Source organism: Electrophorus electricus, chromosome 26 (assembly GCF_041902795.1).
Source record: "Electrophorus electricus isolate QZ-2024a chromosome 26, ASM4190279v1, whole genome shotgun sequence".
NCBI classification, from domain to species: domain Eukaryota; kingdom Metazoa; phylum Chordata; class Actinopteri; order Gymnotiformes; family Gymnotidae; genus Electrophorus; species Electrophorus electricus.
The window spans coordinates 3,593,662-3,607,291 of record NC_137522.1 but is presented as its reverse complement, the minus strand read 5'-3'; the positions used below and the strand labels follow the sequence as shown (position 1 = coordinate 3,607,291).

Below are 13,630 nucleotides of genomic sequence, written 5' to 3'. Positions count from 1 at the left end.
GTTGGGCTGAAAGTTATATAGAAATTGGCCCATTATTTGACTTTGCCGAATGCACTGTTAGATTGATGGACATTCTTCCACAAAAATGATGCATTGATCTCTTGTTTTTACAGAGTTCATCGTTCTGATGCATGCCTCATTTAACCCCCCAAAACACTCCTGCAAGGAAAAATAGCACTTGAGAAAAAAAGGTAGAATCTCTAGTAGCCTATTAGGAAATCAGTCTACATTTCCAGTGGGTTGCCTGTTGTTTTAGGAAAGGAGCAAAACCTCTGGCATTTAGCCATGCTGGCAAATGGGATTTGCTAAACAAACTGTGATTAACTGTCTGGCTCATGGGGTATTGAAAATAAATGGCCTAATGAGAACTGAACTATATGGATGGACCTCCCTTGAATTTTTACATCTCACTGCCCTTTTAATAGGCCAGTGAGATTATATAGTATTATAATATATATTGGAGGATATATACATGTAAGATCAGAAAAGGTCTATGTATGTAAGGTCAAGAGCGGGGCTACATTTTTATGCTTGCTGAAAAGTTTGGTGGCTCTCAGGCTCCCAGCTGGAATTCGTGTTGTGGAGCTTTAAGCTGTATTCATGAGTTTTCTCCGGCTGCCTTCCCATGAGGAGTGGATCACTCTTATCGAAAGCGCCCACAGCAACCCGTCCTGGCAGGCCTGGATCCTGCGCAGATCAGCGCGCTGCAGCTTTCCACTATTCCTGTCTGTCTCGCCCCGCGAGCACAACTGTGACCGTTCGGCAGCGCAGCACAGCGGAAGTGAGCGGAGGGCGCTGTCCGGCCCCGGACTGAACCGCAGCGTGCTGAGCGACTGGGGTGGGGGGCAGGTGGATCAATAGCCCGCGGGAGTGTTTGGGCCACCTTAATCGTCAATAAACCGAATCGCTTTCTGATCCGATCGCCTATGGACGAGATTACAGTACAGGCAGCTTCACCAGGAGACAGCAGGCCAATCGCGACATTTAGCGCGACCTGTTGTCCTTTCATTTGGCATTGTTATTTCGCCAAATCGATTTTGAAGGGTGCAAAATAACTCAGAAATTTTTGCAGTGGTACACAAAGTAGTGACTTTAAATTTCTGTTAACGCTGTGAAATAGCCAAGGAGTAATTAGCATGTAATCATTTAGTCCTATTAGGACTCTCTGCCCTGGCTGTGGATGCGAGTGGGTCGGATTTCAGCTATTTCTACCTGCCATCCTAACAAGAAGGAGCCATTATAAATGCACTGTCGCTCAGCGCAATGATCTCGGTGAGAGCCACCCACATGGGGCGCAGTCAGGTGTCTCTGTCAGCTAAAATAATCACATAAAGGTTTCAGGCCAAATTGCATTTTCCAATTATTTTTTTCCCCTGTAACTTTTTATGAAGCTGTTCATCAGCCCTGGATAGGAGCCATGTCTTTGATGGCTGTAGTTCATTTCCAAGCCCATGTTGGAGCGTGGCCGGAGCATCGCCTTCCCTCAAGTGACCGGAGCTGTGAAGCCTAGCCTCAGCTCGGACAGACGAGCCGCTGTAAATTCACTAAAGGGAGAGGGAGTTTCTCAGCCGAATATGCTGCCCGTTGAAAGCAACTCCTGAGGTTTGGAGTGAGAAGGGAGCCAGGATGTGTCAGTCATCCCGATAGGTAACCCCTTTCCAGGGCGTCCCCTGTCTGGAGCCTTGGGATTTATCGCAAATGCTGGCACGGATAAGACATGCTTAACCGCAGGCCAATCCCATCACTGACACCAGTTGGTTGCTTTGCAAGAGAAGTGCAGGAGAATTATGAACACGCCTGACCCCTGGTGCTTTGTCTTCCTCCTAGTGGAAGTTTATTTTTGTCACTGTTCTGTGCTGAGCAGCTTGATGTCTGTTCTCTCCTCCACAGGTTCCTCTCTAACACGTCATTCACAGGGCTGACAGGCCAGGTCAGCGTGCGGCGCAACGCCTCGCGCGTGCTCACCACGCAGCGTGTGCACGTGTGGAGCCTGCGCCGTGACGCCCTGGGCCAGCCCGCCTGGGTGACAGTGGGCAGCTGGGAGGGCGGGCGGCTGGATGTAGAGGAGCAGGGCGTGTGGCAGGGCTCACCCCCCCGTCATCGCGGCGACGGGAGGCAGGGTGGCGAAGGCGGCCGTTGGCGCTCCGGCCTCCCCGTGGCGGGGAGCCGCGTGCGTGTGGTCACGCTGGTCGAGCACCCGTTTGTGTTCACGCGGGACGTGGATGAGGATGGCAGCTGCCCGGCTGGCCAGTACTGCCTGGACGCCGGCACCAACAGCTCGGAGACGCTGGACCGTCTCTTCACCAGACGAGCACAGGCGAATGGCACGATCTTGCCGGCTGACCACGGCAGGTGCTGCTACGGCTACTGCATCGACCTGCTGGAGAAACTGGCGGAGGACATGGATTTCGAGTTCGACCTGTATATCGTGGGCGACGGCAAGTACGGCGCATGGAAAGGGGGGCGCTGGACGGGCCTGGTGGGCGACCTGCTGAGCGGCGTTGCCGACATGGCCGTCACCAGCTTCAGCATCAACTCGGCACGCAGCAAGGTGATAGACTTCACTAGCCCGTTCTTCTCCACCAGCCTGGGCATCCTGGTGCGGAGCAAGGACACAGCGGCGCCTATCGGCGCCTTCATGTGGCCCCTGCACTGGTCCATGTGGGTGGGCGTCTTCGTGGCGCTGCACACCACCGCACTCTTCCTCACGCTCTACGAGTGGAAGAGCCCCTTCGGCATGACGCCGCACGGGCGGAACCGGATGAAGGTCTTCTCCTACTCGTCCGCCCTCAACCTGTGCTACGCCATCCTCTTCGGCCGCACCGTCTCCAGCAAGACGCCCAAGTGCTGGACGGGACGCTTCCTCATGAACCTCTGGGCCATCTTCTGCCTGTTGGTGTTGTCCAGCTACACGGCCAACCTTGCTGCGGTTATGGTCGGAGAGAAGACCTTCGAAGAGCTTTCGGGCATTCACGATGCCAAAGTGAGTTCTTTATTTGACATTTAATTCCTAATAACATCAGCTGTGCTGCATGGCTTGCTGGACAACTGATAGTAAATAGGTTAACACTTTATTTGATGGTCCCTACTTAAGGACATCTAAAATACCCATCACATAAATAGCTTTTTTACGAATGCAGGCATGGCACTTCCTAGGGTTGCCTGCAATGCCTGCCAGTCATGTTATGTGTGTCTTAGGAATTTTTAAAGCCGTTACACAGATGAAGCATTACTGTACATCGAGTATCAGGTAGCCCATGTGGTGCAGGACAGAGACGGGTTGTTCCCCACCTGTCTGCCTGTGTCCCCAGCTCCATCACCCGTCTCAGGGCTTCCGCTTTGGCACGGTGCGAGAGAGCAGTGCAGAGGACTACATGAAGAAAAGCTTCCCTGAAATGCACGAGTACATGAGGAGGTTCAACGAGCCAACCACCCCAGACGGCGTCGCAACACTCAAGTAAGAGGTCGTGGCTCTAGCAGACCAGCCATTCCTATCTTGGCTTTTCTGTGTCTCTGTTGAAACTTTCCATAAAGGATTTTTTTCCCAGATGCGTAGTATAGTCTTTTATGGGTCGTACTGTATTGTTTGGTACCCTCTTGGTATTTCTAATTCTATGAGTAGAGAAGGTCTTGGAATCCCTGGTGATACACAGCTTTGTCTGCTTGGAGAGATGTTTGCTTCAGGGGTGATGTCTGTCATATTGATACAGAAATTGGGGTGTGCGTGTGAGAAACAGAGAGAGATGGAGAGACATTCAGAGAGTATTTCTACATGTCCATGTCTGTGTCCATGCATAGGTGTGCTTTTTCGTCTAGGCTTATATTAAAAATAGATAGCTAGGAAAGTCTTGTTTGCAACCAGATTTCTTCCTATTCATACTGTCAACATAAGGGTTTCCTTGCAACGTCTTGAAACCAAGTGATATAGCATGTATGAGACACAGGAAAAGATGAAGGTGCAGCATATCTCTCTGTTTACAGTGGGACATACATCTTTGTTTTTAAAAAATAAATGCATTGATTGATTCTGATGTATTGATTTTGGGATTACAGCACGAAATTTAAGAAGTTTTATTTCAGTTTAAGTAAAAATCTTGTACTTGTGATTAAAATTGAAGCAAAAAATAAAAACTGTCTGGCTTCTTGAAGAATTCCCAGCTGGATGCCAAATTGGTATTAATCTATGTATTCTTTCCATGTCTGGTGGTTTCAGCTGACCCAACCAAATAGGTTGTTATGCAAAATATTGTACCATGTAAAATTCTCTGTTGCCTTCAATTATGATATTTTGTGGGAAATGCCTTTGGTCAGTCCTTTTTGCATAACTGTCATATAAAGTGTTGGATCCAAAACTTCACAAACATACGCTGTTTACTTGGTGCAAAACTAATACTTTGCTATTCTCTTTATCTCAGCAAGTGGTCAGAAACAAGATGGCTGTCCTCGTTTGCTCCCCTTCTCCTCAGACGTCGTTGTGTTATTTGTACATCTCGTTTAGTCTGACACTTGATCCGAGTCTGGACAAATGAGGGCGACTCCATGTCCTACACGCGGGGAGTCACAGGCCGAGCAGCGAAAATCGCATGGGCGCCTGCATGCAGTTCTATAACCCTTCTCTCTTTGTGTTGTGAAGGACAGATCCCCCTCAACTTGACGCTTTCATCATGGACAAGGCGCTGCTGGACTATGAGGTGTCCATCGACGCGGACTGCAAGCTGCTGACAGTCGGCAAACCCTTCGCTATTGAAGGTCGGGTGAACTTTCGTCTCGGAGCATTCCTCACAGTGCACAAGCTCCCTCTCACAGTGCCGCAATGTAATATTCAGCATAGCTGCACAGAGGGCTGCCTTTCAATATATCATTCTGTGTTCTATTATACAACAAATGCTCCAAAGAGAAAAAATGTTTGTTACAAAAGGAAAAATAGCAGTACAGAGCATAAAATAACCACTATTTATTCCATCCATGTGGTTTTAAAATGAGAGAAAACATACATATTAAGGTGTACAGTATGCCCAGGAGTGGCAACTCTGTCAAGTTCTTATCTTTATTTCCACTGGTGGTTAATGCGTTGGAGGTCTCAACATCACAGCCGCTTCTCCCCAAACCACACACTCAAGGGCACTCTATCGGGGAGAACACTTCAACAAGTGTTGACGTGCTACCCCTTTCATTTCCTCTGAAAGTGAGTTGAAAGACAAAAAAATGCCTTTCATACGCCTCAGCATATGCAGAAATGTACAGTGGACAGGGGCTTACAGTTCGCTGGCACTTTTGTCTCCATGGAGCAGAAGTGCTTGAAGTGCTGTTTGTACAGAATTGAAATGCGCTGTAAGCAGTAACAACAATGATAACAATAAGAAGAACAAATAGAAGAAGGCTTCCAAAGCTTTTCCAAAGATGCCCTTTACAATATTAAAGCACCATTGTGGACCAATTGTTACTAGAAGCCCATATACGTGATTGTTAGTTCAAAGATTTTGCACATATTTCAGCTTGGTGAGGGCATAGTAATATTTAAGGAATTCCTGAACTAAGTCAAGGCATGATGGATGACCTCAAAGCACTTGCTCAGTTTCCATAAGTGTTTGAAGGCATCTCTGCAGTAGTGGTTACTCGGAACAGGGTCAACTGTGGACCCGAGACAGGTTCTGCCTCCTCTCGCGCTCCAAAGTCTACTTAGAGGTTGAGCTGTACGTCCCTATTTTTAGAAGGAGAAGACAGAGTGTGTGCAGGCAAAGGAGGTGCTTCCCTGCATATTTTCACATTTTAAACTCCTTAGCATATTTCACAGCTCACCAGCTTTGTAGTGTTTTTTTTTTTTTTTTTTTTTTTTTTTTTTTAAAAAAAAGCTCTGGCAGAGATTCTTTTCTGAGACTTGCTCGTTCACTTCTGGAGGCACGAACAGGCTGTGCAGCAGAGCCCGGGTTGCTTCCTCACTCACACAACAGCACTCGCCTAAAGGCTCGGAGCGCAGTTCCACCGCGTTGCTTTGGGGGAGAGGAGACAAACCGAAGCAGCACCAGGCTTGGGTGGAAAAATGGTTTTTCCACCGTACGGCCAGCCACTTTGAGCTTTCTCGATTTTATGGGCCTGATGGGCTTCTTGGAGACAAACAGAGGGCTGTCTGGGGTTTGGCTCAGTCAGACCACTCCCTGTTCCTCCTTCTCTCATCCCTTTGTTAATTATGCACCTTACCTGAAGGATCCTCTCTCGTTAACCGTGTCTGGATTTTCAGCCTCCAGTGCTGACTCACTCTCTGCCACATTGTTTATTCAACCCAGAGAGCTGCGTTATTACTGCCATCCTACCTCTGGGCATGTGTTCATACTATAATTCAGCTGCATGTCCACTTCAAGCCTTAAACATTAGACATGGGCACACAAAAACGAATACATTTACCAAAAAGTAACAAACACTTGGGTGAGGTAGTGGTTTTAAAAGTCCGGTGGTACATAATTAATTGCCTTTGTGGCAGTAATCTCTACCGCATTTGAGCCAATTCTGTTCATTTTGTCAGGTTGGCCTGGTTTTGTTGAGGGGGACAACTGCCCTGAGTGTGTGTGTGTGTGTGTGTGTGTGTGTGTGTTGATGTCTGATAAGAAAAGATGTTAGAGTGTGCAGGGCATCTGTCAGGCAACATGACTGACAGCTGCACACCAGGGAGGCTGAGGGCATCAACTTGCTGACTGAATAAGATTCATACCTGTGTTCCATCCGGGATGCTGGTGTCTCAGTAATAAGAGCTCTTAAGCCCTGCACAAAACATAACTCATCCCTCACTCTGAGCAGCCAAGGCTGGTGGGGGGTAGTCTTTGACGAACACTTCATGTCATTATTGTAATGGATGCGGCCAGATATCGCCTTGCTTTTTCTTCGCCCTGTTTCCCTGGATACTCCGCCTCTCAGATATTTGGCTCCCCCCCTCCCCCCTCCTGCTCTTTGTTTTTAGGCTGGAGGTTCGAGCTGTCCTCTGTCCAGCAGATCTCATTTGCGTTTTTTCATTAGTGGCATCTAAGCAAAACGGTAAACAGATGACTGAGATTTTCTAACAGACACACAAGCTTTATAACACAAACCTGTGAGCTTAATTACACAAACACTTGAGCTTTGCCCCAGATTGGACCGCGTGCGCATCACAGACTCTGCATATCAGCGTAGTCTCCCTTGTATTGATTGGGCCAAACTTTCTAAAAAGGTGCCAAGGAAAATCCCCAGTGGACATGCTAGTGGTTCTCTATCCCTCTGCCCCCCAACGTCATGTCATTGACTCACCTTTACTGCCCACACCCAGGCTAGAATATAAAGTGTTGAGCTCCCTGCTCGCCGGCACACTGCCTGATTTGACTGCTGATCTGTTGACAGGTTACGGCATCGGCCTGCCCCAGAACTCCCCGCTCAGCTCCAACATATCGGAGTTCATCAGCCGTTACAAATCAGACGGCTACATGGACATGCTGCACGACAAGTGGTACAAGGTGGTGCCCTGCGGGAAGAGGGTCTTTGCGGTGACAGAGGTGAGGATGTCCGGCTCCGACGCGTAGCCAAATGCTGCTGTGACCTGTTCCGTATTGTTAACACCAGCCTCTGAATGAGCGGTGGCAGTAGCTCAACGGACGAGGGCTCTGAACTCTTTTCAGAGTTTTCGCTCTGCTCCAGTATTATAGCCTCGATTCAGCTGCCATTGACTACTTGAGACGGTAATGCCATGTGACACGTATTGACATCCTATTGTTGTGAACTCATTTATTATCTTAAATCCTGTAACATATTCATGGATGACTAACAGGTTAACTTGTAAACATGGCCCTCTTCTGAACAGATTTAAACTATAGACCCTCTGTCATGAACCGCTAGACTATGTTATTGCAACATTAATTGATGTTTAATTGCCTTTTTTTCAAAGAAAAACTGGTAATATAGTAGAAAGCATAATGCAGTTCTACCTTTTGAACTTAAACAAAAAGTTAGAAACAGCCTTCAATAATAGCAGGATTTCCTTTTTAAACATAAAGCCAATAGAGTATGTTTCCTTTCCCACCTTTTCCAGTGCAACTTTCATACCTGTGCATCATGTGCCTTATCCTTTAGTGGCCAGGGAGAGTCATTTCTTTCGACATATTGATTTTCCTCAGCCATTTCTCTTGTATCATTATCTCCCAGGCTGTCAGAGGTATGCTTTGGATCAGGTTAAAAAAAACCTTCAGAAGATTCTTGAGTAAAAAACACTTTGAGAACTCACTGATTCTTTGACATGTTCATAACAGAATGACACCAAGAGATTTTGAACATTTGTACCACAAAAACAACGGGAGGAATACTGGGGTTTTGAAGGCTTCGTTCTCTCCAAAAACACGTTTCACAGTATGCTTTAGTGTGAGCTTCTACTAATACTGGGGAAATTGACCATGGCCTTAGAGAAAAAGATTATTTCTCATTTCAGTTTTAATCTTCCTGCTTGATGTAGTGTCAGAGTTGGAATGAGAGAGATGGGTTGTAGTGTGCGAGCAGCTTGTTCAAACTGTAATAGACATGCACTGCTTTGAATCAAACTGATGAGATCATGCATCAGCTATGAGCTTAAATGGATCAATTACTGTATTTGCCAGCAAAACGTTATCTGAGCATCTTGGGAGCCATGTTAACAAAGCGTGACAGAGAAGGTAAGGAAAGGTACACAATGCCTCTGATTTCACACAGGTAGTTCAAACAGGCATGGATAAACTCATTACAGAATTCAACAAAACTCATCAAACATGGCAAAATAAGCAGACAAAACATTTTAAATAAAAGTACATGAAAAATTGGATGTAGAAGTGCAGTGCATTATCTGGGAATGTAAAAATGGCTGAATTTGGGGCACATCTGTTTCCCAGATGAATTCATCCCCACCATGTTTGGGTGTAATTTTGAGCACAGCTAGCTGGCCAGTGCCTGGTGACATAAGTGGACTGCTGGGGTCATTTTCCTTCAAGCACGTCGGACACATGTTTTGGTTCAAAGCCATTTAGCATTTCATACACAAGTAGACGCGCCGTTGCGGAGCTGAATGGAAGGATCTGAGTTGGGCTTATTTGCTCAGATCTCTGCACTTGCAGCCAAGCAGTGGCACCGTTCTGAATGACTCACAGCTGTTTAATGGGCTTTTGGGAAGTTCTTGCCTGATGGTTGGACAATGCAGTTTTAGATACTTGCTTAGACAGTTAAGCGACGATGTGAGTCTGTTTGAACACCAATACTATGAAATTGGATTTCAAATTTGGAGTTGATGTAAGCACTGACCTGTAAGTTTTTCCTCTTTGGTCCAAATATTATCTGTGTTTTTTCTGCATTTACACAAAATTTTTGCACATTCAATTGTCTGTGCTCTACACAATGACAGAGCAATCCTACGGGGCCGTAGCCGCTGGGCAAAAGAACAAAGCAGATCTGGGTGTCGTCTGCATTAGTCTGATAAGCAGTTTTGTTATCTTGCTAGATTTGGCTTAATGGTTGTATATAGAGGTGGAATAGGCGAGGTGCAAAAATTCAGCCTAGGGCAACCGCACAAATTTTTGTTGGTTCACTTGGATTGATGGTTGCCAACGGTGATGAAAACGTCCCTGCTTTCTAAATGTGACCTGACACAAGTGAGGACCATTCTAGAGTGTCCTGCCTGATTTTATAATGTCTAAATATGTTTCATGACTGAGCGTGTTTCTCAAAAATACACAAAGAGGAGGAAAGTGTGCAAACAAGATTTTAACTTTGAAGTGTACACTTACCTGAATCTGGTAGATCAGGCCATTCTGCTTAAAGGGCTGTTGAAGTGGGCAGAGGTCAGTGGAGCACACTGAAGATACTTGCATGGTGAATGAGGCATTAGCTAAACAAGCTTATAAGCTAGCTGTAAAAAACTGTACTTAACTGCTAAGATGGAAATGCCTGCAGTGAGACATCTCTGTACATTATAACCTGTATTTAGAATGTTGCATATGTAAACAACATTGTAAATGTTGGGGGGAGTCTTCTTAACCTCTATTGTACATTTGTAAATATATATTCTTTGCACAAACATTATGTAAAAACCTTTGATTTTGCATGGGAACTCAGCTGGAAGCCTCAGTGAAGTAGTGGACCCCGAACCTCTCTCACTGCTTAAGACCACACCACTTCACCAAAGAGATCAGGATTTTTTCTAACTGGCTTTTCGGAATACTGCAGTACCGACCAATCCTGATCAGGCGGTGCTGAGTGATATGTGAAAGGCTTTCTCTTGAGTAGAGCGGACTTCTTAGGAACCCTTGAGAGGGAAGGAAGTTGGTGATCTTCTTCAGACTTCCTGCTGTTACTGTCCTCACCTGATGCCCTTTTAGGTCAAAAGAACCCAAGACAACACAGCAAGCAGGAGATTTCCACCACTCTTCTTACATTCTTTATGTGCAAGTTGTGAGTCATTTCCAGCAGGTACAAATGTGACACTATTTTAACAGTCTGTGTCTTTGAGATATATTTAACATTTTCAAAATATATTTTCAACATTTTCTAAAACCAATCTTCTACAATAGCCTTTGATGTTTAAGAACATATTTCGCTCTTGAATTCTGTACAGAATTACCTGTTGGAGGCTATTTTGTGCTATAGTTAGGATGTCATCTGTAATTTAGTACTGAAATGACATGCTATATGGTCTGGAGATTATTTGGTCCATTTTAAGATGCTAGACCTCTGGTGAGCTGTATCCCCCCCCCCCCCCCCCCCCATCGACTGATGTGACTGCAGTTTCTATTTCAATTAACCAAGATTATTTCTTCTGCAATTCTAATTAGTTCTAGTCAGTAGGATTCTTTCACTGTCAAAGTAGTTCTTGGGAGCACACAGGACTCCTATTTGCACGAATCCTGTGTTGCCAGTGAGACCTCAACAGCCCTCAAAATGAAATGAATACAGTGCCCCCTACTGACCAACTGGGATAAGAACCCGTGCACATACATGGACTTCAAAGGGGACTTTTCAAATGGATTTTAGGTTTCATGCCCTCTAACGAAGCAGAGAGCTGAGCCCGCGCTTGGCTGTGTGTGTAATCTTAAACTCGTGCCTTTTGTGCCTTGGCTTATGTCACGCATGTGTTTGCAAGCTCATTCAGACCTGGATATAAAAGTTGGACAGCTATTTAATTCTTGTTTTTTTTGCAGCAACAGGGGAAGCTAAATTTCTTTTTGAAATTAAACAAAGCTTGAATGCATGTGTCTGCTCTTTTCTCCAGACATTGCAGATGGGCATTCGTCACTTCTCAGGGTTGTTTGTGCTGCTGTGTCTGGGTGTGGCGGGGGCATTACTCACTCTAGCAGGAGAACACGCCTTTTATCGCCTGGTCCTGCCTCACATTCGCAGACGGCAGAAATTTAAATACTGGCTCCACACCAGCCAGGTGAGACTGAGTAGCATATCTTCAGGCATGGTTATGCTGTACCTTGTAAGGTATTACTCTAAAAGGCACCAGATATTGATTTTTTCATTTTGTTGGACAATTATATATATTTATAAGATAAACAGGTTTTAAAATAATGGTTATCATTTCCAAGATCGCCATCTAGTGGGTCATCACATGAACAAAGCATAGTAGCTCTTATGAGGACAAATCTGTACTCAGAGTAGCTGCTACAATCTCTTAGATCATCTGAAAATTAAAAACAGCGAAGATTGCTTTAATTTCTCTCTGATTGACTGTTTTGCAGAAAATCCACAGAGCTCTAAATATGACGTACGAGGATGTGAAACGGCAGAGGGCAAATGCGGAGAAAAGGCACTGGCTTATTTTTAGAATGCATATTTCCCTTTCGATTTACCTGAGATTATCTGTGTCTTTCCTTATGTTTTAAACAACTTGCCTCAAACCTTCTTGTGGCAGTCAAGCTTGGTGATTTCCATGCTCAAACACACATGAACCAACTCAACAGTTAATGACCAGGTTTAGTAGGTGTGTATGAGCAGGGAATTCTGGCCCGCCAGACCAGGTCTGGCCAAGACAGGCATCAAATACTGATAGCAAAACTAATTTTCATTTCTCTTGCCCTTAGCTGTAATATTCAAAAGTCACAGTCCCCACAACCTCAAGCACCTCCTCCAACACGATCCTTCGCCAAGTGGAACAACGAGAGCAAACAGACGGCCAAAGAGCCTAAAGACAACAAGAGGGTTCACTTCAACCTGGAGACCCTCAATACACGGCGCCTCCTGGCCCGAGTGGTGGCAGAAGGGGGTCAGGGCGGCTCCAGTTCCAGCTCGGGCTCCGGGTCCGCCCCTGATGGGAATCAGCTGTTACGTTCATGTGAGAACGGCGGGCCGGCCCCCCTACAGCCCACGAAACCGCTCCCGTCGTCTCTCCCCGGCTTAGCAACCCTTCCCAAGAATGGGGAATTGGAGGAACTGCAGGAGAAGATCGAGGAGATCCGCGGACAACTAAAGGAGGCGCTCGCTCGTCGGGCGCAGCTTCAGACGGCTCTGGCCAAAGAGCGGGCAGCTGCCGCCGTTACCCTGGTCACCCCGGGAGCTCCACCCACAGTCACCGCTACCATCTGCCGTTCCCTTGTCAAAGACTCAGAGGGGAAAAGGTGATGCTATCGGTTTATGGAGTGCCGACATGGCTGTGGACATGTGGAGGAAACGTATGCAATGAAGGACGGAAGGCTTCCTGTGTTGACATCCACCCTGTCCAGTAGGCTTTAACTCATGCCTGGGACCTTCTGCAGTCTTCATGCTATGGCACCATCGAGCCCCAGGCACTGTTTTTGCTCATGAGAATGGTAATGGGACATTATGTGGCCTCTTTACAAGAGTTTCAGAAACGTCTGTATCTTGTATGGAACCCCAACAACGAAACTGAGCCATGTAGGCCAATTGTCTTGAGACCTGAGGGCTAGAGCGATCCAGTCCTCTGAAGACACTACTAAAAGTATGCACCACTGGAGAATATGCACAGAATTAGATTTCCATATCCTAAGAGGACCATTTACTCTTGTATGCAATTTCATTTTTGTTTGATATTGTGGTGGAGTCTGCAAAATGACAATATGGAGCACTGGATTCCTCAGAGTGACAAAGGAGGTCAAAAACAAAGACTTTGCTGGGTTGATCCTCTTCAGTTACCCAGTATTCTCCATCTGGAAGTATAGGATTGTTAAATGGATCAAATTGGGGTTTTTTTTCCACAAATAAAGTGTAATGTAAGAATGGCTAGATAACAGAATTCAGTTTTGTGATCATGAATTGGTCTGTAAATGGGATCCATTTAATGGTTTACATTTCATTCTTTTGACAGAACTAACAATTCATCAACAATCATGATGTCTTTTTTCCATTCTCAGGGGTCCACATGTTAATAGAAATTCACAGTTGATTTTTCTAGGTCACTGCCCGTGACTGTTATTTTAAAAGGCAAGTGACCATTTTATTTAATATTGGATTTGATTCATCCTGGGTTCTAACCCTATACACAGTTATTTGGTTCAAGAGAATTCTCTTCCAGTGGGCTTGATCTAGCAATCTGAAACATGATGCTCAAAGAAGGAACTCTTTAGAAAAAGGATACCAGGCTGTTTACAACCATAATATGCCAAGGTTTAGGATGTTTTGCTGATGAGTTTACATA

General features: G+C 45.7%; 1 protein-coding gene across 1 annotated transcript; it reads left to right on the top strand.

Moving 5' to 3' along the window:
* Positions 1–600: 600 nt before the first annotated feature.
* grin3bb (glutamate receptor, ionotropic, N-methyl-D-aspartate 3Bb) lies at positions 601–13,482 on the top strand. The gene is made up of 8 exons (XM_081708038.1): positions 601–845; positions 1,828–2,983; positions 3,312–3,457; positions 4,634–4,749; positions 7,366–7,517; positions 11,246–11,410; positions 11,718–11,785; positions 12,060–13,482. The coding sequence occupies exons 1-8, from the start codon at positions 601–603 to the stop codon at positions 12,595–12,597; spliced, it is 2,586 nt and encodes an 861-aa protein (XP_081564164.1). The 3' UTR covers positions 12,598–13,482.
* Positions 13,483–13,630: the final 148 nt, after the last annotated feature.

Bases quoted from the DNA above. Each gene is read 5' to 3' on its own strand.
- grin3bb (XM_081708038.1), top strand. From the start codon at position 601: ATGAGTTTTCTCCGGCTGCCTTCCCATGAGGAGTGGATCACTCTTATC. The intron at 4,750-7,365 runs GTCGGGTGAACT...ATCTGTTGACAG, and splicing joins CAAACCCTTCGCTATTGAAG to GTTACGGCATCGGCCTGCCC. The intron at 11,411-11,717 runs GTGAGACTGAGT...ACTGTTTTGCAG, and splicing joins ACTGGCTCCACACCAGCCAG to AAAATCCACAGAGCTCTAAA.